Genomic DNA, 26,891 nt, shown 5'->3' with positions numbered 1-26,891 from the left:
GGAACATATGCGAGCTTGGATGTCTTGAATATAGTTTTTGTAATATGCTAGATTTTGTAGAAGACAACATTGAGTCTACACTTCAAAATTAGATCTAATAGATGTTGTTTTTATAATAAAATGTTGTTTTTCATAACATATTTCCTCTTTTTTTTTTTTGGGATTTTGTTGGAGATGTAGTTGAAATCTAAGACTTAAGTTTTAAAATGTCGTTGTTTTAATATTGTTTAGAATGTCATATTTTTTAGAAAATCTATATGGTTTACACAACCCCAAATCTTTCTTTATGTTGTGTATTTATTGGGTAAATCTAATTTAATGTTATTTAGGAACCCTACCCATGCAAATGTTTCAAATAAATACAAAGCTGAACATATTCCTAAGCGACCATAGAAACAAAGAGCTCCCTCACTGCTGAATATATTCCTTAGTAAAGGAATCTTCTTTACACAATATAGATAGTAAATGAATACAAAGAGCCCCTCACCGTTTTATATATGTCATTCTTGTTGTTTGTTTTTTTTTTTTTTTTGTAATCCTATATCCTTTCTCTTATTCCTCATGACCATGGAAACTCAAGTTGATGGATATTGGTTTTCTATAGCCAATATTCAAAGATAATTATCTTTGACAAGGATAACCCAGTCAAAATGATCATTATCTACTCTGTAGAATCCTATATCTATCCCGTCGTATTAACATCTCTTGCTTGAGATAGGCTAGGAACTTCTTCCTCACTTCCCTTTCTCAATAAACATTCTTTCAAAATCTTGATGTATTCTTTCAAAAGCCGTAGTTTAATAATTTCATGTCTTCTTTATTTTGGGTAATTCTTTAGCATCTTATAATATGTAGAAACCTGTCTTCATCTCCATGAGATATTATTAAAGGCAAGGCAATTGGCACCTATTTTTGACTTGGAGGATCAGGAAGTTATCACTGGTTGTAACTTCTTTATGATTTCTTTTGAAAATGGGGTAACTACGTACTTATATGGTGTATGGACAATTTAATTCTATATCTGATTGCATTTCATGACCAGATATTGGATTCTTTTATGCTGATTTTATATGCTTCCTTTTGACCATTGAGTAGCTACATATATATACTGTATATATGGACTGTTTAATACTATGTTATCAAAATGTAACTTATAAGGTAATTGATTGAAACAACTCTATCCGGCCCCCAAATTGGTGATGGTGTAATTGTTGACTGGGAAACAAATAATAAAATAACTCTCACTGTTTATTATCAAAAAACAGCAAAGATTACAATTAAGAAAAAACAAAGAACAAAACAAATGTCAGAGTGCATTTTTACATCGTCTCCGATCATGTCCTGACCGACTACATCTACCACATTTTACTGTCGATCTCTTTTCAATAGGAGCAACAAGTCCCTTTTTCCGTAGTCTACCAGCAGAGCGCTTGACATTTGGAGAGAGGATGTCTCTCTCATCTTGACCAACTGTTGACGCAGTTGTAAGTCTGACCAATTGGATATATGTCATCCTGCTAGAATAATTACAATGTTAACACTTGATAGAAATCATGAACAAACGTATTTAAATTCAACCCTCTCCGACCAATAGCAAGACATGCATGTTGGCATGGGATCAAGTCTAAGTCTCATTGTCTACATGTGAATGTACGATCAAGAATATCAACTTCAAATTGGTTGCTCTGTACTTGGACTTCGGATTGATGATCATTGACCGAGTATATATATAAAATGACATATGCAATATATGGATAAAAAACGCGAAGAAACAAAATAACCAATGAATTTTCAAACCAACTAGTTATGTTTGTTAAAAAAAATTAATAATATTTTAAACTAATTTGGATGATATAGGTAGATTTGGTGGTTTCAATTTTGTGGAAAGATTTTAGGGATTATGTAAATTTTGTAGTTAAGGTGGTTTCAATATTAAGGCGATAACATTTTGCTAGTTTGAGGAGAGATTTTAAGGATTTCGTTTGAACATTGTTCTGTCGAATGTGGGAGACTGAAAACGTGGATGGGTAAAATGAACAAATGCTGCAAGCACACTATGAGCATGAAATGTGTAGAGGGTTAAATATGTAGCTATAAACCTATCCTAAATTGTAGGAAATCAAATTTGGCTATGACATGCAATTTAGAAAAACTTTGGCCGTTTTTGTAACAATAAATAGCTATTTCTAAGGATTTCTCTTTTAAAAAACACTCAAACTTAATAATAACATGTCCAAATCCAACTAACTAAGAGTCCAACACAATTAGAAAGGATCGAAATAGTCTCATTTTAATCTAACTATATAAGACACCCACAAATCTTCCAAAAACCATACAAACTAGAATTTTAATTATATTACTTACTCAAGGTACTAATAATCCCTTTAGATGTATCACTAACTAACGCGTCTTATTATTTTTACTATTTTTTATTTTTTATTTTTTGTGCTAATTTTATAATATTTTATTCCAATTATACTATATTTACGGCTAATCTTGTTATACTCATTCACAAAAATAATTAGCATGGATAAATCTTAAACCTCATTTTCCTTTTAGATTTCGCATCAGGTCAAATTCGACTAAAATAAAATTTTAATTATCAAATTCGATTCACTAGACTAAGTTAAAAAATTTTAAAAAAAAATTAAATTTTCTCCTTTTATTTCATTTTCTTTTTGGTCACATACCACTTTTTTTTTCTTTTTTTTTTTTGAGTATAAACCACAATTATTTTATAAAAGTAAAAAATAAAATAAAATAATTAAAAATTAATGTCTGAATCAATCCTAAATATGGCATGTAAACGGATGCATGTATTAGTTTGTTCAATGTCCTCAAAATGACAAAGGGGTTAGTAAAAAAATTTAGAATCGTCCCAAAAAGAACAAGAAATACTAATGTCATCAATTTGAAAGTCGCCCCATAAATAGAAATTTTGATTTTTGAAGCTTTCTTTCTTTCCCTTTTTTCCCTTTTCTTTCCCTCTCTCCTTATCTTAAATATAAATATACTTTGTTGTCACCCACCCAACTTTTTAGAACATTTCCAATCAGGTTTGTTGATCAGGGTTGGGTGCGACGTACTGAAAATCTGTAAAACATAGTTAACACTTCGACACTAAATTAAGTTCGTATACAATTCGATTAATATCTAAGACAATATTGTTTCGCTATGTGAGAGGCAGAATTCTCTATCTATAGAAGCAAGCTCCCAACATGGTTTATGACGGCACTTCAACGATTCTCCGACCACCTAGGATTGTAACGTCTTGTCGGAGAACATGTATGTTGCCTTTGTGCATGTTGGTGCTCTTCAAGTTCGACTCATACCTGGCAAGGATGAGCCAGTAGATGCAATATGGCTCGGCTCGACTTCTACTGCCGAATTGTCTGGACTTCTCCACACTGAATCTTTACATTTGATTCTTTTGATCATCATCGTAGTTGATGATCTCTAATGTCGCCACATAGCAGGTGATAAATCTGTTGGAAAAATTAAATAAACCCTAATTCATGATTATTCTAAACAAAAGCCATAAAATTCTAGAACAATCAAGGTCAAGGATCTAAGCATGGAAGAAAACCAAAATCTATAAAGAGATTAGAATTACCTGAAACCATTAGATAGATTGACCACGATCTCCAAGAAGTTGTGGTTTGTGGTCTTCCTCAACTATGCAACCCAGATCAAATATGGGCAATACTCTCTGTTTGATGGGGAACAGGAGGCTCAAGAAGCATAGTGTATTGGGGACCATAACCATATATTTATAGGTTAATCCTAGGGTTTCCCATAATCCCCTAGGATTAATGGGCTGGTTTCTACTCAGCAAGCCACACCACTAAATGGGAAGTCATGGGCCCATAATTAAGATCACTTGTATGCCCATTAAATAGCCCAAATATAATTGCTCTTTAATTTGTTACCCACATATGAATTAATTATTAAATTAATTCTAACAATCTCCCACTTGGGTAACAATTTTCTTTATTAGCAATTATATTAATTTAGTTCTTTAGTGCACATCTCAATGCTATTAAAATAAACTTCCCTTTAATAACAATCCGGTCCATCTCGTATATCGATGAAGAACCAAAGCGGCTGTTGTCACATGTATAATCGCGACTCAACCTTCAATGATCACCACACCAAATATACTCAATGACATGGATCAAGTGTGGAAGAGCAGCATGGGAATTACATGTAATGTGATCTAAACATGTCTATTCTCAACTGGTCCAACTTTATTCTTTAAAGAGATCCAAATTTATGCTTTCTAGCTTTATGTTAAACTACATTTAGAAAGAAAATCATTCAGAGTAACAAAATAAATTATCTTCTTTATTCTGCAGAAAAGAAAAACATGTCTAATTTAAGAAAATACAAACTCCCACTCAACTGACATACCATAATTTTCACATCTATATGAGCATTATGCTCGAAAAACTTTTGTGAAAATTCTTAATGAACGGATCGGCAATGATGGAGTTGCATTTCTTTAAACAAAAAAAAAAACTCTGAATTTTCTTTATCAACTAAAGCTTAAATATTCATACAAAAGCTTTTGTTGCTCTAATATGGAAAAATACAAATCTTTGTCAAAATAACCTAATGACAAAATTTGATAACCATATTCTTAAGTTAGTTGCCACATACAAAATGCTATAAACACAAACTTTAGTGGTGAAAGGGACTAAAGTGACTCTCTACCACGAGATAGTAGTATCCTTTAACATATTAGTGAATATAGCCTCAAAGGTGGATCTAGATGGCAACTCAAATTATCAAAATCAAATAGCCTTGTGATCTCTAATTAATATGATTATGATGAGTGAGCATGCAAATTTTTTTTTTTAACACCTTATAACTCTTTAGATCCAATTAAGAGTTATCAAAAATTGCCTTTCATTCTTGATATGAATACTGCAACGGAAGCATATAGACTTTAAGCATTATTTTATTTTACTTTATTATTCAAGGGACCTCTATTGACAGTGAGTTTATCTTCACTAGTGATTCACTATCCCCTAGTGCATAAATCTTTATGCTAGAGAACTTGCAATACCTTTCAACATAGTTCTTTTGTGAATTCTCAATGTTCCTTGAGATTGATCTTACAATATCATTTCACAATATAAAAGAGATATGTTCATGCAAGTTTTCATCCTCTAACAAGACCTTTATTATGTCGCAGGCATATTACACTAGGTAAATAAATTTACTCCCACTAAACCTGTAATTCATAATTATTACTCCTATTACCTTCCGATATTACATATGATAATATCAATATGTAATGAAAATTATGAAATTGCAGATAAAAAATTCTTCATTGAGATCACAGATGAATATAAACCTTTTGAAACTTTGTGTTACTAGATCAAAAGTTTCCAAAATATACAAATTTATTGATTTCATAAATTATACAATTAAGAAACCAATCTTTATATTCATCTGACAAAACTCAAAAAGTTATAAGTATTGTCATTTACTTGAAATAACTTTTCGAGAAGCCATAGAAAAGATCTCTAAAAAATTAATGTCAGCCTAAAGATTTGAAACCATAACAACTAGATGAGCCTTATATTTGTTAACATTGCCTTTTAAAAGCAATATAACAAAATGTAAAATATCATCGTTGTTTGTTGTTTCAACACATTCTTTATGACATTCATTTTTCCTTTTAAGAGACAAGACTTTGTTTAACTGAAGAGAATATACTCTTTTTATCAAACTTTAATCTTTATAATCATATATCTCCTATCTCTTCTACTTACTTTAATCACATTTTTAACGATGTTGAGCTTGTTTTACTAAAATGAGGAGAATATTTATTCTTTGCTAATATTGTTATAAAGAGAAAATAACTAAATTTCTCTTAAATACAACATTTTTTACTTTATCTTCCCTCCAAACTCAACATCCTTAAGAAACTTTAAGATCTCATCCATATTAACTTTAAGTGGGAACTAACTTTAGAAATTATATATATTGAAAGACTAGTGTATCTAGAGTGACAACTAAAAACCTTAAGTTCAAGTCTCGTAAAACCTTGAATTGCAAGTGATTTTAGTTGTTTCTTTATTTGGTACACCACTTAAACTTTTTTATAACAAACTTGAGTGCTTTCTCCAAATAGACTGAGGGTAAGGAAAAATGATTTGTCATATTTCCTACCACACCTTTTTGAGCTTTGAATCATTTTATAAGCAACATACATCTCAGGATTGCCTGAAAATATATATTATTTATTAGCTCTATAAATCCTTAAAGGAGTTAGCAAATGGCTTAGATCTTATCTTTTCAATCCATCATATTTCCTAACGATTTCATTCACTACGAATTAATATATGATGACTTTTAAGATATCCAGGAATAAAGACCTCTCCTATATCAAATATCGGTGCCCTTAATGAGAGTAAATTTAATTTCTTATAACTTTATGCAATGTTGTTAAACATTTAAAGAAGCCATATTGAATAGGCTATAAATTGATGTTCTAAAATACTAAAACTCTCAATAGCACCTAAATTTGACAATTTCAGTTATGTCCCCTTGATCATTCCTAATACAGACTTGAATGTCTGTTTAATCTTGAGAACCAACAAGCAACGAATAGAAATACCAAAGTCTATTCAACACATAATATAAGTTTTCATATGCAAGTCTAGCTTATTAAATACCCTAAGTGAGAAGCCAAATTTTCTTTATACCTCATGTGGCAATGTATTTGGAACATTTTTTTTTTGTTTTTTATTATATATGTTCAAATTTCCTAAAAATATCAAGAGAAGTCCTAAGCTTGATTCTTTTGTGGTTTAGGCGAACATATGTTCCAAATAAACCTTAGTACCAACTTTAATTTCTTTCTTTAAGGAAATAAACAATTAATGAGTATAACTTTATCTTTTCTTACTTAACCCATTTTCCTTGAAACATCAGTTATAAGTATCATAACCCACTACATACCTACTGTATAATGTCTCAAATGGTATCAAATGCACAAGTAAATCCTTGAATATTTTAAATTTTGTGCATTAGATCATTTAGTGTACTCACTAGTGTTCCTTTATTCTTTATTAAGAAATAGTCAACAAAGATTTAAAGTCTATTCCTTTTGTACTTTTCAAAACAATCCTTAAGGAACTTTCCTAATTATTTCCTCATTAAACATAATCCCCTTGAATGTTGCAAAACACCGTCATAATACTTATGTAATTAAGGTTACTCCGGCTTTTCAAGATCCCAATTAAACCTTAGAGGGATATTGATTTGCAAAAGTTGAAGTATTTCCTTTCTTTATCAAAAATTCATGCAAACTTGAATAGAAATTATTCTTAAATACACAGTAAGACAATTAAATAATATTTAACAATAATTAATTCAATAATAAAATATGCTCGAAATTAACCTTAAGTATTAATAAAAATACTTTATAATTAAACTCAATGAGGACAACAAGATACCTAACACAACATTGATAGCCTTCCTTTGGGCCGACAATATCAACTTGCAAGTGATACTCTCCATGTGGTGATCAAACATTGATAATCAATCATGTCAAGTGAAAACCTTCCTTTGGGCCGACAATCACTCACATGACATAACTTTATATTATCAATGTTTATCACCATCTAACTATATGTAGACCTGTTATTTGGCCAAACTGAAGTCTTCCTTTGGGCCGACTACAGAGTGCATAAATACACAGATCCACAAACATCTGATAATTTTGAAAGATATCAATATCAGAAATCAGAGGCTACTTTGGTAGCATGATTCATCAAATTAACACCAACCAAAAGGATCAGACAATTATGCAACATATATAACTTTAATTATTATTAATTTTATCTTTATGAAAATAAAACTACCAAAATTATTTTCAAAATTAATAATAATATCTTTATATGCGTAATTTAATAATGGGAAAAGTCCTCTAAACAATATATTAAATCCAGAAATAAAAAAAATAAAAACTGGATTTTCCCAAAAGGAATATTATTGATATTATAACTATCAACAATTCAACATAGGCTATGGAGCACTAATTGCAGCACAATAATCTAATATCAATAATTAATTCCATAATTGTAAGTGTATTTATTATTTGGCCAAATTGTGACCTTCCTTTGGGCCGATCACAATTCGCATAAACAACAATACTCAAATCTCACAAAATTATTACTTAATTATTATTAATTTTTTCCATATGAAAATAAAATACCTAAGTTATTTTCAACAATTAACAATAATATTTCTAAATCAAAACGTTCATAGAAATTTAAAAATTGTGCAAAGTATTGATTAAATTGTTAAATTATTCACCATAATCAACAATCTTTAATTAGCACAACATAAAAGGAAAATTAAATCGACCTCCATATTTAAATTCGCCCAGAATATTCAAAACAGAATATAAATTGATAACTAAATAAATAATTATTAAAAATTAAATAAATAGCCACAAAAAAAAACAGTTGTAAGTTTGTGCACTGCAACATTTAAAATTAGTTGGTGCTAGGGCATTATCTCCATGCACCAGCCGTTATCTTCAAACGACACCTTATTGGAGTGGCGCAATTTCTTTAATTTTTCTTTTAATGAAAACTAAAGATTCACCGTCACAACTAATTTGTTAATAAAAAAAAAACTTTATCAAATTAGTCAGGGATAAATTCGAACAATTTTCAATCAATTAAGGATTTTAATCATGTGAAAATTGTTCAAACATCTTATCAATCCAAATAATTTTAATAACTTTTTGTTTAAATAAATAGGTTATTAAAAGAACAATGAACTTAGCTCTTAGAGATCCAGTAATCATCCATGCAAAACTTGCTCTGATACCACTTCTTGGAAAAATTAAATAAAACCTAATTCATGATTATTCTAAACAAAAGCCATAAAATTCCAGAACAATCAAGGCCAAGGATCTAAGCATGGAAGAAAACCAAAATCTATAAAGAGATTAGAATTACTTGAAACCATTAGATAGATTGACCACGATCTCCAAGAAGTTGTGGTTTGTGGTCTTCCTCAACTATGCAACCCAGACCAAATATGGGCAATACTCTCTGTTTGATGGGGAACAGGAGGCTCAAGAAGCATAGTATATTGGGGACCATAACCATATATTTATAGGTTAATCCTAGGGTTTCCCATAATCCCCTAGGATTAATGGGCTGGTTTCTACTCAGCAAGCCACACCACTAAATGGGAAGTCATGGGTCCATAATTAAGATCACTTGATTTAATTGCTCTTTAATTTGTTACCCACATATGAATTAATTATTAAATTAATTCCAACAAAATCGTCTCCAATAAAATTATTTAATTATTCAATTGTTTCTACCGAACTCACACTCAACTTCTCTCTCTTTCTAGAAAATGATAGAGAATATTCTCATTTAAAGATATTTTATTTCATGATTCAAAGTGAAAAGACTAAATTGTTGATGGAAAAAAGTTTTGACTTTTTAGTAGTAAATCTTTAAACTTTTCATACGTATTTTATTTTAATTTTTCCCTATACTTCCCGTAACAAATTACTTTAGTATACATGATTTGATGTAATAATTCATTTTTTTTAGGGTCTCTTGCAATAATGGCAAAAAGAGTAGGGTCAATGGCAAAACGATTAGGTAAAATGATAAAATTAGCTTCTAGATTTGGATTTTTCAAATATAGCAACTTACAAAAAAAATTGTGGAGGCCAAACTTGGAAAATCTCAAATTTACCCTTAATTAGCCCAAAAACATGGAGGCATAATAGCCCAGTCTTGTGGGATGTTGGATGTTGGATTCAATTTCCATCATATTTGCACTATGTCTGATATTTGATATACCTCTGATATACCATTAATATCTCACTGATATACAACTGATATACCACACACTAATATAGCTATGATATCTACCGATATAACTTCTTATATGATTATACGATTTACCATTTATTGATTTACTACTGATATAACACTAGTATATGTCTGATATATACTTGATATATCTTTGATATACCACTGATGTACAACTGATTTACTTCCGATATAACTATGTATCTACTGATATAATTTCTGATATGATTATATGATTCACTATTGATTAATTTACCATTGATTTACCACCGATATAACACTGATATATGTGGGATATATACTTGATACACTTCTGATATCTCACTAATATACAACTAATGTACGACTGATATAACTATGATATCTATTGATATAACTTATTATATGATTATATGATTTATTATGTATAAATTTACCATTGATATAACACTGATATATGTTTGATATGTCTCTAATATAACAATGATATCTACTATGATATTTGTGTGTTGATATAATACTAATATATCCACTATTTTATTTTTTAGATGAAAACAAGGGTGCAAACAAAGGGAATGAAATATAAAGTTACTGATATAACTCTGATATAATTTCTGGTATGATTATATGATTTACTAATGATTGATTTATCCCTAATATGTGTTTGATATATTTTTAAAATACATCTAATATACAACTGATTTACTTTTGATATAACTATGATATCTACTATTATAACTTGTTTATATTATTATAAGATTACCATTTATTGATCTACTGATATAACTTCTGACTGTCTGATATATACTTGATAATGACTCTTTTTAGTGTGAAAATGAGGGTTTGTCTTATATTGTTATAATCAACGTTCACCGACCAAATACTTGAAAGGATATGATTCGGAGGAAATATATTAAAACCCTAGAAAAAGAATAAAGAAAGATAATACCATTACTCATTCGAATACTTAGGATCATCAATGTTCTGGATGGAATTGAATGGAAGGGAAGGGAAACTACTTTTTGAGGTTGGGATGGGGTCTGAAGGCTCTTTTGCAGTAGCAAATTCTACAAGCTCGTTGGCGTTAGATTTCCTTGTTCCTTAACTTAATGTCAATTAAATTGTCCTCCGCCATCTGATGAGTTGAAACTGACCTTGCATTTATCGGACAAGCGGCCTCCAAATCTGATGCCCTACAATGAATTCACAGAAAATACCAACAACGGCGAAGCTGAAGAAATTGAAGTCTGAATATCAAACGAGATTGTTTTTGAAGAAGAAAGAGCACGAACAACCATCCAAACGCCAAGGATATTGCACGGAATTACATAATAAAGGGTCAAATTGGAATTCCAAAATAATAGTTCTCGTTATTTTCCATATTTGCAATTTTAAAAAGTTGTTGAAATCTTCTTAAATAGCATCTACATTTGGATTTTTCAAATATAGCAATTTTTTTTAGAAAACACGGACGCCCAATAGCCCAATCTCGCCTCTTATATACCACTCATTCTCACTGATATACAATTGATATAACTATGATATCTACTAATATAACTTCTTATATGATTATACAATTTACTATTTATTGATTTACTATTCATATAGCACTAACATATATATAATATATATTTGATATACCACTGATATACAACTTATTTACCTTATGTAGGATTGATTTACCACTAATATATCACTGATATATGTTGGATATATACTTGATATACCTCTCATTTACCACTGATATAGTTCTGATGTAACAATGATGTTTATTTAAATAAGTCTGATATCAATGTGTTGATATATATTTCTAATACGATTATATGATGTATCATTGATTTTACTATTGATTTACCACTATTATATCACTGATATATCTATGATTTAAAATATATTACCTCTGATATACTATTAATTTTTTGAATGATATGACAATGAACTTTTTCTATAAATAAAGCATTTTGAGTTTAATTATATATTTGTTAATTTGTTGATATTATAGTGATTTACTATTGATATAGTTTTTATCTATATATGATGTATACTTCATATATTCTAATATACTACTAATATACTACTGATTTACTTGATATACGAGCGCGAGCTGATTTCCCAGATAATTTGATTATTTTTTTTTAATTCTCTCACATCTTCATCTTCCCATTTCTTTTTTCCTTCCTACTCTCTTTTCCCCCTCTCCTCTGTACGCCTCTAATCTTTCTTTTTCATTCTTCCATTCTCTATTTTTTTCTGTATCATCTAGTACAGTACACCCCTCACCATCTTCCCTCTTGCTATTTCTCTCTTTTCCTTTTAGCTTGAAGAAGAAACCATACAGTTGGGAATGACTTTTTTTTTCCTTTCTCTTTCTTCTTCTCACACTTGTCTTCTCCAAACTAACCAAAACCCAAGAAAGAATGTAATAGAAACACTAAAACAAGATTAAATTGATGAACATAAAAACCTAAGAATACTAAGAACTAAAATCAATTTAGATCGATATGAAAACCCTAAAATTCTGAAAAATAAAACCCTAGACTGCGAAGAGGAATCTAGGGTTGTTTGTTTGTCTCTGAGGTTGGGGAAGAACCGTCTGGAAGTGGAAGAAGCTGCTCTGCGTCGATCTCGGAAGTTGGCGAGCTCGATCATATACATTGAATGGGCAAAATCTTGATACACAGGAATTTGGGAGATCAGAGGAAATTGAAATGGATCTTTCAAATTGAATGTTGATTTAAGGAGAGAAAATGATTTGATTGATTTATAAGGAACGAGAGAAGAGAGAGTGATGTGAGGGTGTGGTGAGACTAATGGCACTCGCTGAGAGATAGGGTAAAATTGGAATTCGAAAATAATAAATCTTATGATTTTGCATATTTACAATTTTAAAAAGTAGTTGACATTTTTTTAAATAGATAAAATAATTTTCCTATGCAATCTCTTTTTTTTTTTTAATTAGTGATAAAAAGACTAAAATATTTTTTTTCACAGAGTTAAAAATTAAAATAAAAGACACGAGTCCATGTTCTATCCAACTGGGAGTGAGAAAGTTTTTGTTTTCCCCAAGTGAGAGACCGAAATAAGCCTAAAATTAAGAAAAATACTTCCGTATATGAGTCAATACTCATCTTTTGCTTACCATTATTAAATTATTTTCTTTTGCTTACCACTATTAAATTTTTGACAAATACGAACGTGAGACATTTATTCTATTTTTCAAAAAACTAAAAATCTATCAAATTTTGATGGATGGCCGACACGAAAATGGTCATGTGCTATGGTTCTAAAATAAACCCCAAAAAAGTATAAAAATTACTTGGATGCACAATAAAATGGTTTGAACCCAAAATAAGAAATGAAGTCATGTGAAAACACTAGCCACCACTTGCACTTCTTATGGAGATTGATTAGCCATGAAGAAGGCATAAGAATTGCCTCCCCCCATGAGCTGAAAGAATGGTATTTTACAGTTACTATCTATTTACTCTCTCATACTAAATTCTTTCTCCTCTCTCAACTTGCAACTTAATTTTGCTTAAATTTCTCTTGACAAACCCATGAAACTTTTTCTTCTCTGGTTTCCTTCTAAGCTTAAAGGAAAAAAAAAAAAAAAAAAAAAAAAAAAAAAAAGAAAACTATTGCTTATCAGAAAACTGCACTCATCAATGCATTCTCCCCTTCTCCGCAACGGCGATGAACCTCCTTCATCCGCTCCACCGACTTGCATATTCCGCTGCAACTCCAGTCGAACGAAGCGATGCATATGTTGCCTGCCTGAGCCTTCCACTCACAATCTGTGTTTTAAAACAATTGCCATCACCATACTTTCATAAAACAGGGTCTTGGAATTGAGAATATCGCATCGGAATTTTGTTGAGCCAGACGTAAGGGAAGCATACAACAAGTAAACGAACTAAGCGCTCGCTCTTGGAAATAACTGAGACCCACTCTCCGTTCCTAGAGGGTGAAACAGAACCAAAAATTAAATAGCAGAAGGTTATGAATTATACCAGGTGGGGTGCCACAACATAATCTCCTGTCATCGATATGCTCCACGTCCAATCCGATAAACCAAGAACCCAATGAAACGTCCTCGTTCGCATACTTGTGAAGCATATGCCTATAAGATTTATTTCAAGAACCAGCTATTTTATATAATTCATAATATCAAGAAGAAACATAGAATCTTTCTTCGTAAAACAAGAAAATATACTGGTTAATTGATATGTAAGTTGCCAAATCCTTGGAAATGGCATAAAGCTGTCCCGTGGCGTGGCGGAAGTACTTGTTTCCTTCTTCCCCGAATTTCCAGTACTCGGGTTCATGGTATCTGACTCCTCTGATGATGAGAAAAACGCAGGATGAGCATTCAATTGATTGCCTAATGGCAATTCAGTTATTAAAACTAAGGAATTTAACAGTGGACTTACTTTTGGGCAAGAACAGGACCGGATTTCATACATCCAATGTAAACTCGGGACTTTGACCGATGTCTAGCTAATGTTGATCCAAGCGTTGCTGCAGATAAATGTGATAAATTGAGATACAACGTAGATGAATAGAAAATTACACTTCATCTTGGGTATATGACATAATTCTTATGAAGATGGCAATATAAAAACTTATTTTCTTTCTGACATCAAAACAGAGCTTCAGTTTTATTACAATTTCACGAAGAGAGACACTAAATTAATCAAATCTTCAATCTTAAAAAAATAAATGCAAACAACCTCGTAGTTTTTGTTGGTTTTTTCTTTTTGGTCTGTTTAAGGGGAGCGAATCGAAAAGAAAAGGGAAATGAAGACACTCTGCTTCAATATATAAATCTGCATTTTTACCTATGTTGACATGCACATCATCATCGACTTTGACGTAAAAATCAGCATCCCATAATGCGACAGCAGTGGCAAAGTAAGCTTTTGTCTTGGCTGACAACTCGAGGTAACCTTCAACATGATCCTGCCCCAACAAAAAATGTCACATTTCGTTCCTTGAACATGAACAAGTAAAGTAAAGGCAATATGATATAGAAAATCCAGTACCAGCCTCAAAAAATCACCATGCCTTTTGTCCTCAGCTTCGATAGCTCTATCGAGAATACCACCCGCTGTAGTACTAGCAAGTAATATACAGAGTATACAAATAAATGATAAATGTTTCGTAATCTTGTTTTCTGAAATTGTAACAAATTTGGTTAAAATTTTCTCATCTTTAAGAAATTAGCCAAACTACCATTCTATTTCTCAAATGAGATCAAGTCGCCAAGATGTAGAATATTTGGTTGGTTTTTGCCAAAATATTAGAAGAGCAAAAATCCGACATCTGAAAGTTAATATTAAGTGATGGGTTCAAAGTGCTATGAAAGGAGCTTAGGCTTCACTTTGCTTTTTACTCGTCCCAATTGGAAACACTTTACGCTTTCGTATACTAAATCTAGTTAAATTTCCTTCTTGTATTCTCTTGTTCAAAGAGTGGAGAGATAGTTGTGAGTTGTATAAATCTTTGAGAGTATCTTTTGAAATTAGGGTCGGTAAAAGAATTATGTTTTACAATGGAATTTCTTTCTCATATGTTCTTTCATTATTTTTATTGCTTCTAATTTCTCAGTTATTTTCTACTTATTCTAGTCGTAGTAGAAGTGAAAATTTTTTCTTTTTCTCAACATATCTCACTCTAGATAACTTCAAACTTTATATAGTATAAGCACCTGTGACCAATTACAAAGCGGACGACAATGCCTTTTTCTTCCTCGAGCTTCTTTCTTTTGTCACCTAATCGTTAAGGCAAAGTGGAAATTTTAGAACAAAGATACAGCTAATCCAAAGAAAAGATAATAATATGCAGGTGATAGATAGCCAAACCTTGAGGCATCCAAGTGGCACGAACTGAGTCCCGGCGTTTCCGACTACTAAATGCAGTATTAATACCAACGACCATTAGATATTTCTTTTTATGACCTGATTCGGAAAGCTTAACATTTTCCATCAATGGAGAACCGTTTAGAATAGAATCCTGCGCAGCCCTTGCAGCAGCTAATTCCATCTCCAAACTTGAAATTGTTTTATCCAAAGTCCTACATTCATTTTGCACCAGTAAGAAATTAGCTGATTGCCAACGAAAACCAAAAACCACAAAACGAGCCACAATATTAGCTTACTGTATAGCATTATGTGTCTTGGAAACTTCTCCCAGAATGTCTTTGGACTCATTGTTTCCGTCCTTCTGAAGGAAGAGGCATTAACATATTAAACAGCAGTAAAGTAAGGGGCCATTCGATAACGTCTTCGTTTTCATTCTCTCTTTTTCAAATTATGCTCACTTACTAAGCTCCTTCTTTTGTCTTCTAATCTACTTTCAAAATCATAGTCAAAATTTAACAACTAAAACAAGAATAGTTTGCATAAGCCTTTCTTTGTTTTTGAAATTTAGGTAAGATATTAGAAGTGTTCTAAAAATGTGAAAACTAAACAAAACAAGAGTAGAGATTATAAGTTTGATTTTCAAAAACAAAAACTTAAAACCGAAATCGTTATCAAACCGCACCTAAACAACTCATTTACAGAAACATTTGTGCATACATAGAAGTATAACACACAGAAGAGAGGGAAACATTGATGCAATTCAGGTGAAGACTGAAGATAACTCACAGTTGATGTGTTACAACCCTCTGAAACCAGTTTTAACTTTTCTTCTTCAGAGCCTGTTGATCCTCCTGGCATATTTTCAACTTCAGGCACATCCCACATTCTGTTTCCCCAACAAATCTAGTTAGTTCCCACAATATTTTCCTTCAGAAATCTACATTATATAACATAATTTCTTTATATTTTATAAATCGAGAAAGGACTGAATCTTAGTAGATGGTGTGAATAAGCTACTCTACCACTAATCATACCCTATCTGTAGTCTACAAACACAACAAAAGATTCTATCTGCCATCGGTGGGAATTACGCACATAAACCACATTCGACAAAAGCTTCACCAACGAAAATGAGGTACTATCTGATCGGGTGAATTCAAAAAGTTTGGAACAATTAGAAAATTAGAAAAATGAAACTATTTGTTTTGAAAAACAAAGAGAGATTAATCAAGTATGACAAGAGGTATATATTCTATTGAAAATGAATCCTAATAGTTCATTGGGTAGGATGGTGGAAGGAACCGAAGACCAATCCATGAGAGGTCGCGCAATAACCGCACCAAGCACTATTTTTACCCCAAAACATATAATTGTTGGTATGAAATCGGTGCCTTTTTAAGTAAAAGTAAAAAGAAAAAACAGAAGAAAAAAAATGGGAAAAACCATCCATGGTCATTGCAAAAAGCAAGGTTCACAACATGAAAACAGTGGGAGTGACTTCCAGTAATGATTTCAACACAATAATTGCAGAGAAAGAAGAAAGGAAAAAACAAAACCCAGAAGATCCAATTAAAGAAGCAATCATTGCCATCCAATTACTTTTCAGATTAGAGCAGCAAACCCCTCTTTTTCCATTCAATATTGCTCAGAAAAAGAAACAAAAACCCCACCCCACATCAGAAACCAACTACAAACCGACCCAGAAAAAAAAAAAAAAAAACACAATCAATTGAACAAGAAGAGGAATGAATGAATTGTGAGAAACGAGACCTATCAGAGAAGAGCATTCCAGCACAAAAGCATCCAATACAAAACAGAAAAGTCCATTTCCAAGAAACAGAGCTCTTCACACTTGGCTCAAATCCTTTTCCTCCTCCTCCTCCTCCTCTGCTCTTCCACGACATGATCTTCTTTCGCAAAAATCAAGCCACCATTAGTCAACCCAACAGCCCCTTTTCAAGTGAGATCGCAAGCAACCAAATCCGGTCGAGAAATTGCCGGATTCCCAAAGTCAAATCTCATAAAACCTAAAGAGGGAGAGAGAGAAAAGGGGAAAGAGGCCAGAGGGTGGTGATTCTAGATTCTAGAACTGCAATTTGGGAAGAGAATTGGGTTTTGAGGTGGATCTTGAGTCCATTGAACAGTAGGCGAAGTGGTTGGAGCGTCGGTGGAGAGCTAGCTCAAAAGCGACTGATTGAGATTTGAGAAGACCCTACACCGTATTGCCCCATTTGCCATTTTTTACCCATTTTTCTTTTGGGGTTGTTGGATGTTCTTAGGAAATGCCTAAAAACGTATCATTAAAGAATGGAAATCTCTGTGTCTCTCGAGTGAGCTGAAGAATTGGCTTAGGAAAAAATTGCGTTGTTTGGGAGAGATTTTGGGAGAGAAATGGGTGTAATTGCAGGACAGAGGAGTGGGATTTTGCTCAGTTGGGTCTATTTATTCATCTTTTTTTCTTCCTTTTGTCGCGCGGTGTTCTTTAAATCTGGCTAATGCCGACAATTAAAGACGGTTCTTGCACATGGAGCACGTGCACGCAACAACATTATTATTATTTTTTTTAATGTTTTACTGTTTGAAGGTTGAGCAAATTTAAACCTTCCCAATTTCAATTTAATCTGTGTAAATGTTGAATAGGTTGCAATTAATATCATCAATTAGTTGAGTTGAAGTGTGCGTGTACTTATAATTTAAAGAGTTTCCTTCCATGGTTATTGATGTTTTTAATTGTGTTGGATAGTGTTATTTTAATTAATCTGGTGTTTTAGTATTACTAGTTTGTTTGTTACCGTATGTCATCCACGTTTATGTAGGTAAAAAGATACAATTTATAATTTATTTTTTTGACTGTTTATAATTTTATTAATAATTAAATTAATTAAAATTATTCATTTTTTATATCAAAATACGTCTTATTTTGTTATTAGAAAATCAGAGTTATTTTATAAGGTTAAAAATATGTTAAAAAGAAAAATTATTATATTGGAAATTGTAAATTTTACGGTGGTCCGTAAGATATTCTAATGAACTCATAAAAAATATTCTAATGAACTCATAAAAAATATTGAATATTTTATTTTGAGCTAAATATTTTTATCTCGTAATTACTCAAACATTATATAATTTTTAAAGAAAAAATAATTAAGATAATATATTTGAATTATTGTTACTAACAAAAATGAGTTTTTTTTTTTTAACAAACATGCTAAATTTCTTACAAATTTTGAAACATAGACATTTGAGTTAATCATTAACATTAAAACATGCACGAGCATTTTAAATTAAAAAAAACAATAATATATGCAATGATGAAGTACTAAGACCCGAAGGCGAAGATGGAATGGTTTTTGGAAGGCTAAAGTTGTTTCAAAAATAAAAATATGCTGCTGGAAAATTGTGAATGCACATAACTCTCGTTTTGCTTTTGGTTTCACCCAGAATGCTTTGTACCAATAAAGATAATTGTCCTGTTTTATATACTATGGATCACCCTCTTCCCTAACCAATGTGGGACTTTGTTTGTATACCTTACAACTCCAACAATCATTCTCTCGAACAAAGTGTCACTTGTATTTTGTCTCAAATAGTCATGCAACTCGTCAACTCCCGAATGGGAACAGGAGTCTGCTTCTATCCAGCACGTCCAGATAGGGCACTCGCTACACGGACCATTTTATTGGAACATCAGGTGTTGTTCTATCGCACTTTCAATCTCTTCACCTCGAACAAAGATATACCACTCTTTCTATCAGTCTACCCGACTATGATAAGCTTCTTATCGATCTACCCCGACTTGATAGGACATGTCTTGCTCGTCGCTCATCATTCGAGCACAGATCATGTCATTGCTCGCTACCTTGAACACTTTTTGTTCTATTTTTAGATTCATCCACAAGTTTTGTAATGACTATTAGACGTACTAATTACTCTTGTTCGGCCCCTGAGGATTCCTACCACACAACTAGGTTTCCATGGTTTTGATACCACTTGTCAAGGACAACGGTACCTCAAGTATCTCGAGTATCTCCACAATGGTATGATATTGTCCATGTTTGGCATAACTCTCACGACTTTGCTTTTGGTTACACCAAAAAGACCTCATACCAATGGAGATAATTGTCCTCCCTTATATACATCACCTCATTCCCTAGCCAATGTGAGAATTTGTTTGCATATGATCTTGCAACCCCAACAAAAGAGGCTAACACACAACAGATTGACACATTCAGCATCTCAGCAGACAATCCTCATTCAACTGATCAAGATTCTACTTCGGGGGCACAAATGCAAGTAGACGTAATGAAAAAATATTAATTTTAAATCTAAACTTGACAATGTGTATTAATTTGCATCTTATAGATGAGTGTTGTAATCTTCACCTTGAACTTTAAAAAGTTTTACTAATTTTACCACTCGATAGATTTTCATTTGAAATTTTGTTGAAAAAATATTCTTTATGTGTCAAATGAGTTGGAAAACATATATATTATTTCATACACATGATTAGACTTGGACAAAAACGACAATGGAGTTTTTTTTTTTTCTTAAATTTGTAAGTTTTGGTGTAATTATTTAATGATAAATTTTATGTTTAATCCAAATTAATTTTAAAAAAATTAGGATATTCATCTAAGTTTAGGCTTATGAATTTGAATTTATTAAAACAAATATGGAATACAATATAAACTTTGTTGACACCGTATTTGATCCGGCTCAAATTTTATTATTTTATTTATTTATTATTAACATTAATATTAATATTTTATATTATAAAATTTTATTTGTTTTCATTAAAAATAACATATTTTACCTTATTATTTTTAAGGCAAGGTTTTAATTAAATTTAAAAATAGATTTTGTTTTAAATGAATTTGATTTATTATTAAAATAAATAAATAAATAAGATTTGATTTTAAGTAAATAAAAAGATTTGTTTAAATTTAAAAAAAAGTTTTTTTTAATAAAACTGACTCGTCAAAACTACTATAACGTGGCCTTTTCTCCGTTATCTTCCTCTTTTTTTTCTCTCTTCAATTTTGACCCTCCCCATGGTTACCGTTACATTTTTGCTTATTTAAGGAGGGGAAAGGGAACTGACACACAAAAGAACACAACGGGAGAGCAGGGGCAGCACAAATCTCATAGAAATTGGCTTTGAAAATTCAAATTTCCTTGCGCATCATACAAGTTTGAGAATTTGCCTGGGCGTCAAATCTGACTTTACTTCACTCTCATTGTCGAAATCTTCTCAAATTCCAATTCATACATGGTAAGTTCAATCATCTCACCCTATTTTGATTACATCAGTCAACTATGAAAGTTTTTTTTTTTTCCCTTTCTTTTCTCTTGTCCCAAGTGGATGATAAACGCGGATGGGGGAGAGCATGAATCCCTGATTTTGGCAATAGAATAGACAAGTTTTATAGTGGGACGAATTATTGAGTTTTCGCCCCATTTAACAGAGAAATAGAGATTCTCCGTGATGGTCTAATGGCAGTCTCAATTCACGTCCTCTCTGTCTCTTTCCATTTCCTCTTGCATTTTTTTTTAATCGGTTTCTCCCTTTATTTTTAAATAAAAGAATATTGATTCTTTTTTTTTAAATAAATTTTGTTTTAAAGTTAATAAATCTAAAATCATACGTATGTAAAGTTTGTTTTTGGAAGATTTGTTATTTAAGATTGAAAATTTTGAATAAGATATTTTAAATAAGTTTGTTTAAATAAGATTTTTTATTTTCATTTTTATTTTTTTGTATAAAACAGTTTTATAGGAATACAAAATAAAGAGTTTTCTTTTTATTTAAATTTTCGTTTATACTTTTGTTTTCCCTTTTTTTTTAAATAAAATTAAAAAATACAAAGGTTTGTATTTTAAAAAAGAGCATAATATGTATCCTAAGCCAATATCACATTGGCAATGCACCAGGGTATTGACATACATGACACAAGTTCAAGTCTTTGAAATGCCTCATTTTTATCATTGTTTTTATTAAATAAAAGTTTTTTTTTCTTTTTAAATAAATTTTTTCGTTTATTTTTTTTTAAACAAAATTAAAAAATAAAAAGTTTATATTATAAAAAACGATTTTAAATTGCATACTAAGGTCTTTGCACACTGGCAAGAGCTTTGGGTATTAACAACCATATTAAAAGTTCAAGTCTTTTATGTGTGCCGTGATTTCGTGCCACTTATATCTATTAATTCATATCTTATAATAAAATGTGAATTAATATAATATAAGACATTTAAAATAAAAAAGTATTTTTTTTTGGACCAAATAACATAATAGGATAATTTTTGACAAAATGTGGTACCGTTTTCAAACGGGTGTCGTAGGATGCTAACACCATCCCTATGCTCAGTCGACTCCCGAACCAATGATCTGTTTTCGCAGACCTTGTTTTTATTTTTAGGTGACCAATCACACCTCGTAGATGATTGGTGGCGACTCCAAACCCTGATCCGCGTCGCGATGACGTTGCGACAAACTTAATTAGACATAATTTGTAAAAAAAAAAAACTTAATTTTTATTTTAAATAAAAGTATATATTTTTCACAAAAATATATATTTTTTATGCTAAACATTTATACTATATATAATTTAATTCAAGTCATGGGGCAGGTGCCCCGTCCCACGTAGATCCGCCCCTACATTCGACACAATCAAACCATTTGCACAAGCTAGAGAAATGGGTGCCCCCACCAACTCATACCTGAAAAGATAAGGAACTGCCATAGGGGTTTCCTTGCCACCAATTCTTAAGGGTCTAAAACATTTACAAACTCACCTCGAAACAGACTCGTTGGAGATGTAGAGGCTGTTGAATGCTAAAAATCTGGACCTCATTGAAATCTTGACTTGTGGATGAAGGAGAAATTTGTAGTGTCAATCCATTATATCGGAGAGAAGCCAACAAAATGGCGCACGGACTTGCACGGAGGGCATAATAATATAACAAACTTAAAAAACTAAATCAATACACACGTCCAAAAGATATATTTACCTTGTTAGACAAACATCATTTTTAACTTCATCAAATTAAGATTAGAATAGTACAAACTTAACGAACCAAGATATAACTTTGATATATAAGTTTCGTGCTAACTTGAACGTATGATTATGTCTTGAGTTTTGACTTCGAAAGCAACACAATGAGAGAGGACTAAAAATAAAGGAAAGATGTAGTTGAGTGTCAGTGAAAAAAATACCTATTTGCATAGAGAATGAAAAAATTACAAATATTTTGGAATTTTAAAACTTTTGAAATTCTACTATTAATTATAGTAAAAATTATTAAGCTTTTCCTAAATTAAATAACAACTTTTTACTTATTCCAACCTTTACGTAGAATCTTGTAGTTCTAAATTAAAGTAAAACAAATAGTGTTTTTTAAGTTTATAATATTATCATTTTAAAGAAAGAAAGTGATTATATATAAATATAAATTCAAGGTATGATATTGTTGTAATAAAAGAAGATCATGAAATATTAGCATGGAAAGTAAGTACAAATTTGAAGTGTAAGAAATATGAAAAAGCACTGACGTGCAAGTTTTTTTTTTCTTTAATGAATGAACGTTCTTAATTTACCTCTAATTTTCTTGATTATAAATTATTATATTACATTTTATCTTTGTTAAATTGTATGACGTTAAATCATTGAGTTTGTTCATTCTAGAATGAAAAAGAAAGGTAAGAGTGAGAGAAAGAGTAAACCCTAAAAGGTCCAACTTGATGATATTGAGAGGGATAAAAATTGTTTGTTTGCCCTAACTTTGTAAAAATAATTACACCATTTCACATATATGAATCAAAAGCATCACTTTAAAAAATAAATAAATAAAAATCAAACTCATAAGCATTCTTATTATCCAAATTATGAGAATAATCGAATTTTGCTTTATCTCGATTCCATCGACCACCATGTTGACACATTGTACTCTAGAATTTCTTTCAATCTGAATAATGATAAATTTGGGAAAGTGAACCGATGCCATCAACTCAGCTCTAATTTGGTTTCTCTTCACTATCAATTCTCCTCTCGATCACCCATATGTGCATTGTTATTGTCGTTGCTAAAGCAAGAGAGTAATCTTCATACCTTCACACCACTTGGAAAATTTTCCACTTTGTTCCATCCACCACCTCTTGATTTTTGGTTGGCATGAGAAAGAGAGGACACATATTTATATATGGATTGGAAGGGGATTAGGAAGATGAAAGGATTAGGAGAGGGTATGTGATAATTGGAAGGGGGTTAGGAAGATGAAAGGATTGGGGGAGGGTATGTGGTAGATGAAAGGAGTTAAAAAAAATCAATGAGAAAGATAAAATTAATGAAAGAATAATTAATAGAGAGAAGATTAGTAAGAGAAAATAGGGGAATTTAGAGGGATGAGATCGTGACGGGGAGAAGAGATAAATTGAGAGAGAGAAAGTTTGTATTTAAATAACACAATTGCCATCAAAAGAAAAAGTGAAGAGAGTTATAATGAAAGGGGAAAAATGGTATATAGAAGTTTCTCCTCATCCCACCTTTTATATATACTATAGATTTAATTGTTATGGTTGATAATTAATTATTACTATTATTACTTTGAGTTTAGCAACATGTGATGATGGTCGATTGTATTCAAACGACTTTTTGGACGATAATATATGTCTAAATTAGTTGCGCTCAAATTGACATAGTTTTAATTAATGGGATTTTTGTTATAATGGTGTCAAATTTGAATGTTTTTTATTTGTTTGATTTTGTGGATAGACCATTCTATATTGTCAATGAAATAACCACTAATTGTTCGTGAGTCTAATTTATTCTCAGTGGATTATATACTCTAATTTCAGTGGGACAACCTCATGTTTGTAAATGCCTTAAACTAGGTTTCAACCCTTCCATAAATTAAAAGGCATTTTAGGAACTGCCTTGGTTGGAACTCTGTTTAATACATATACAACTGTTTTAAAAGCTTCGCACTCCACAATGACAATGGTAAACTAGAGTTACTAATCATACTTTGACCATGTCCATTAATGTTCGGTTTCGCCTTTTAGCTACACCATTCTTGTGAGCCATGCATTTTTGTATTGTGCAAGAATACCATGTTCCTTAAGAAACCTTGCAAATGAATCGAGCTTTTGTCCAAATCTTGTGTATCTACCATAATATTCACCACCTCTATCTGACCTCGCAATCTTGGTTTGTTTCTTTAATTGTTTATCAACTTCTACTTTATAGACCTTAAAAACATCTAGTGCTTCATCCTTATTATAAAGTAGGAAGACATATGTATAACGTGAGTAGTCATCAATAAAGGTAATGAAATATTTATACCATTTAAGCACACTTCTTGAGGGGCACATATATCAATGAATTATTTCTAATAGTTCAGAACTTCTTTTGGCACATTTAATTTATTGGTCTTGTTGGTCTGCTTTCCCTTAATGCAGTCTACACAAGTACCAAAATTATTAAAGTCAAGAGTTTCAAGGATTCCATCACTTACTAATCTCTTAATTATGTTAATGGAGATATGACCTAGTCTCCTATGCCATAACATGGAAGACTTTTCATTCATAACACTTTGCTTTAAATTGACATTACCACATGCATAGCCATAAGGTTGAAATTAAAGGTAGAATTTAGGTGAAGTTTGGAAAGACCGTCAAATAAGGAATCATAACCAATAGCAACATTGACTTTGAAAAGGTTAAATGAACTACCACAAAAGTTAAGGACATATCCACGACGTAAAAGTTTAGAAACTGAAATTAGGTTTCTAGAGAAAGTAGAAATATAAAAGGCTTTTTCAATATTCAAAACAAAGTCGATAAACGTAACACTATAAGAAAAAGGAGCTTCTGCCACGCTTTTTTAGTGATATCACGCAGATAGTGTCGTTAAAAAGAATTTTCAGTAACAAAATTGTTATAAGGTGTCGCCAAAATCAATTTTTAGCGACATATGTCGGCGTGTGTCGTTGAAAATATTTTCAGCGACATCGCGTTAACTAGCATTGTCGTTGAAAATATTTTTAGCGACAATGCCAAATGTTAGCATTGTTTAAAATTATTTTTAGCAACACCATAAAATAAATGTGTCGCTAAAGAGTGTTTTCAAATTAGAAAACCCTCCTCTCATTTTCTATTTCGTGTTTTCGTTTTGGATTTTGGAAAACCCTCGCCACATCGTCAGTCTTTGCTTTCCTTCGTTGTTTTGCCGTGGTTTGGGTTGTTTGGTCTCAACCTTACACCAAGGTATGTATTCTTCTCATTCTCTGTTGAAGTCTTTTGACAAAATGTGATTTGATTAAGCTTATGGTGCTATTCATAATTCACTACAAGAAGATTAAACTGTTTCGACCACCTTTTATCAAATGTTATTGAAAACCTTTGAAAAACAATACATTTATCAACAAATTTTTAAAGCCTTTTAGAAATATATTATCTTTTATCGAAGCTAATTTAAAGACCTTCGATAATTATTAACTATTTTATCGAAGGTTATTGAAAATCTTTGAAAAACAAAACATTTATCAACAAATATTTGAAGCCTTCGAAAAATATATGGTGTTTTATCGAAGGTTTTTAGAAAACCTTCGAAAATTATACGTTTTTTTATCAAAGGTTATTAAAACCTTAAAAAAAGATGCACATTTATCGACAAATTTCATAAACCTTCGGAAATTGTGTTATCTTTTATCAAAGATATTTTGAAAACCTTTGAAAATTATTCCTATTTTATTGAAGGTTATTGAAAACCTTTTTAAAACAATCCATTTAGCAACAAATATTTGAAACCTTCGAAAAATACATCATCTTTTATCGAAAGTTTTTAGGAAACCTTCAAAAAAGATAAATTTTTTATCAAAGGTATTTTAAAGACCTTCGAAAATTATTAACTATTTTTATCAAAGGTTATTGAAAATCTTTAAAAAATAAAACATTTATCAACAAATATTTAAAGCTTTCGAAAAAAATATAAGAGTTTTTATCGAAGGTTTTTAGAAAACCTTCCGAAATCATGTATTTTTTAAAAGGTCATTAAAATTTTTGAAAAAGATATACCTATATTTTATCTAAGGTTTTTTGAAGACCTTAGAGAAAAGATAAGTTGAGAGAATAAACCACGGTTAAAAGGGATAGTAATAAGTATTAACCACAGGTGGGAATCAAATTCCA

The 26,891-nt window shown here is 31.1% G+C and overlaps 1 protein-coding gene across 1 annotated transcript; it reads right to left on the bottom strand.

Moving 5' to 3' along the window:
- Positions 1-13,203: 13,203 nt before the first annotated feature.
- Positions 13,204-18,129, bottom strand: LOC111019044 (putative beta-1,3-galactosyltransferase 3). Its single transcript, XM_088118848.1, has 11 exons — positions 17,474-18,129; positions 16,490-16,589; positions 16,000-16,064; positions 15,704-15,915; positions 15,550-15,613; positions 14,885-14,957; positions 14,681-14,801; positions 14,273-14,360; positions 14,056-14,181; positions 13,853-13,962; positions 13,204-13,636 (listed from the first exon to the last, which is right to left on the bottom strand). Exons 1-11 carry the CDS (start codon positions 17,605-17,607, stop codon positions 13,488-13,490), a joined length of 1,242 nt encoding a protein of 413 aa, XP_087974974.1. The 5' UTR covers positions 17,608-18,129; the 3' UTR covers positions 13,204-13,487.
- Between the last annotated feature and the right edge of the window lie 8,762 nt (positions 18,130-26,891).

The sequence above is a fragment of the Momordica charantia genome (assembly GCF_013281855.1).
Source record: "Momordica charantia cultivar OHB3-1 chromosome 10 unlocalized genomic scaffold, Mcharantia_2.0 BLBB01000010.1, whole genome shotgun sequence".
NCBI lineage: Eukaryota > Viridiplantae > Streptophyta > Magnoliopsida > Cucurbitales > Cucurbitaceae > Momordica > Momordica charantia.
The sequence above is the reverse complement of the archived record's forward strand: the minus strand, read 5'-3'. Positions and strand labels throughout refer to the sequence as shown.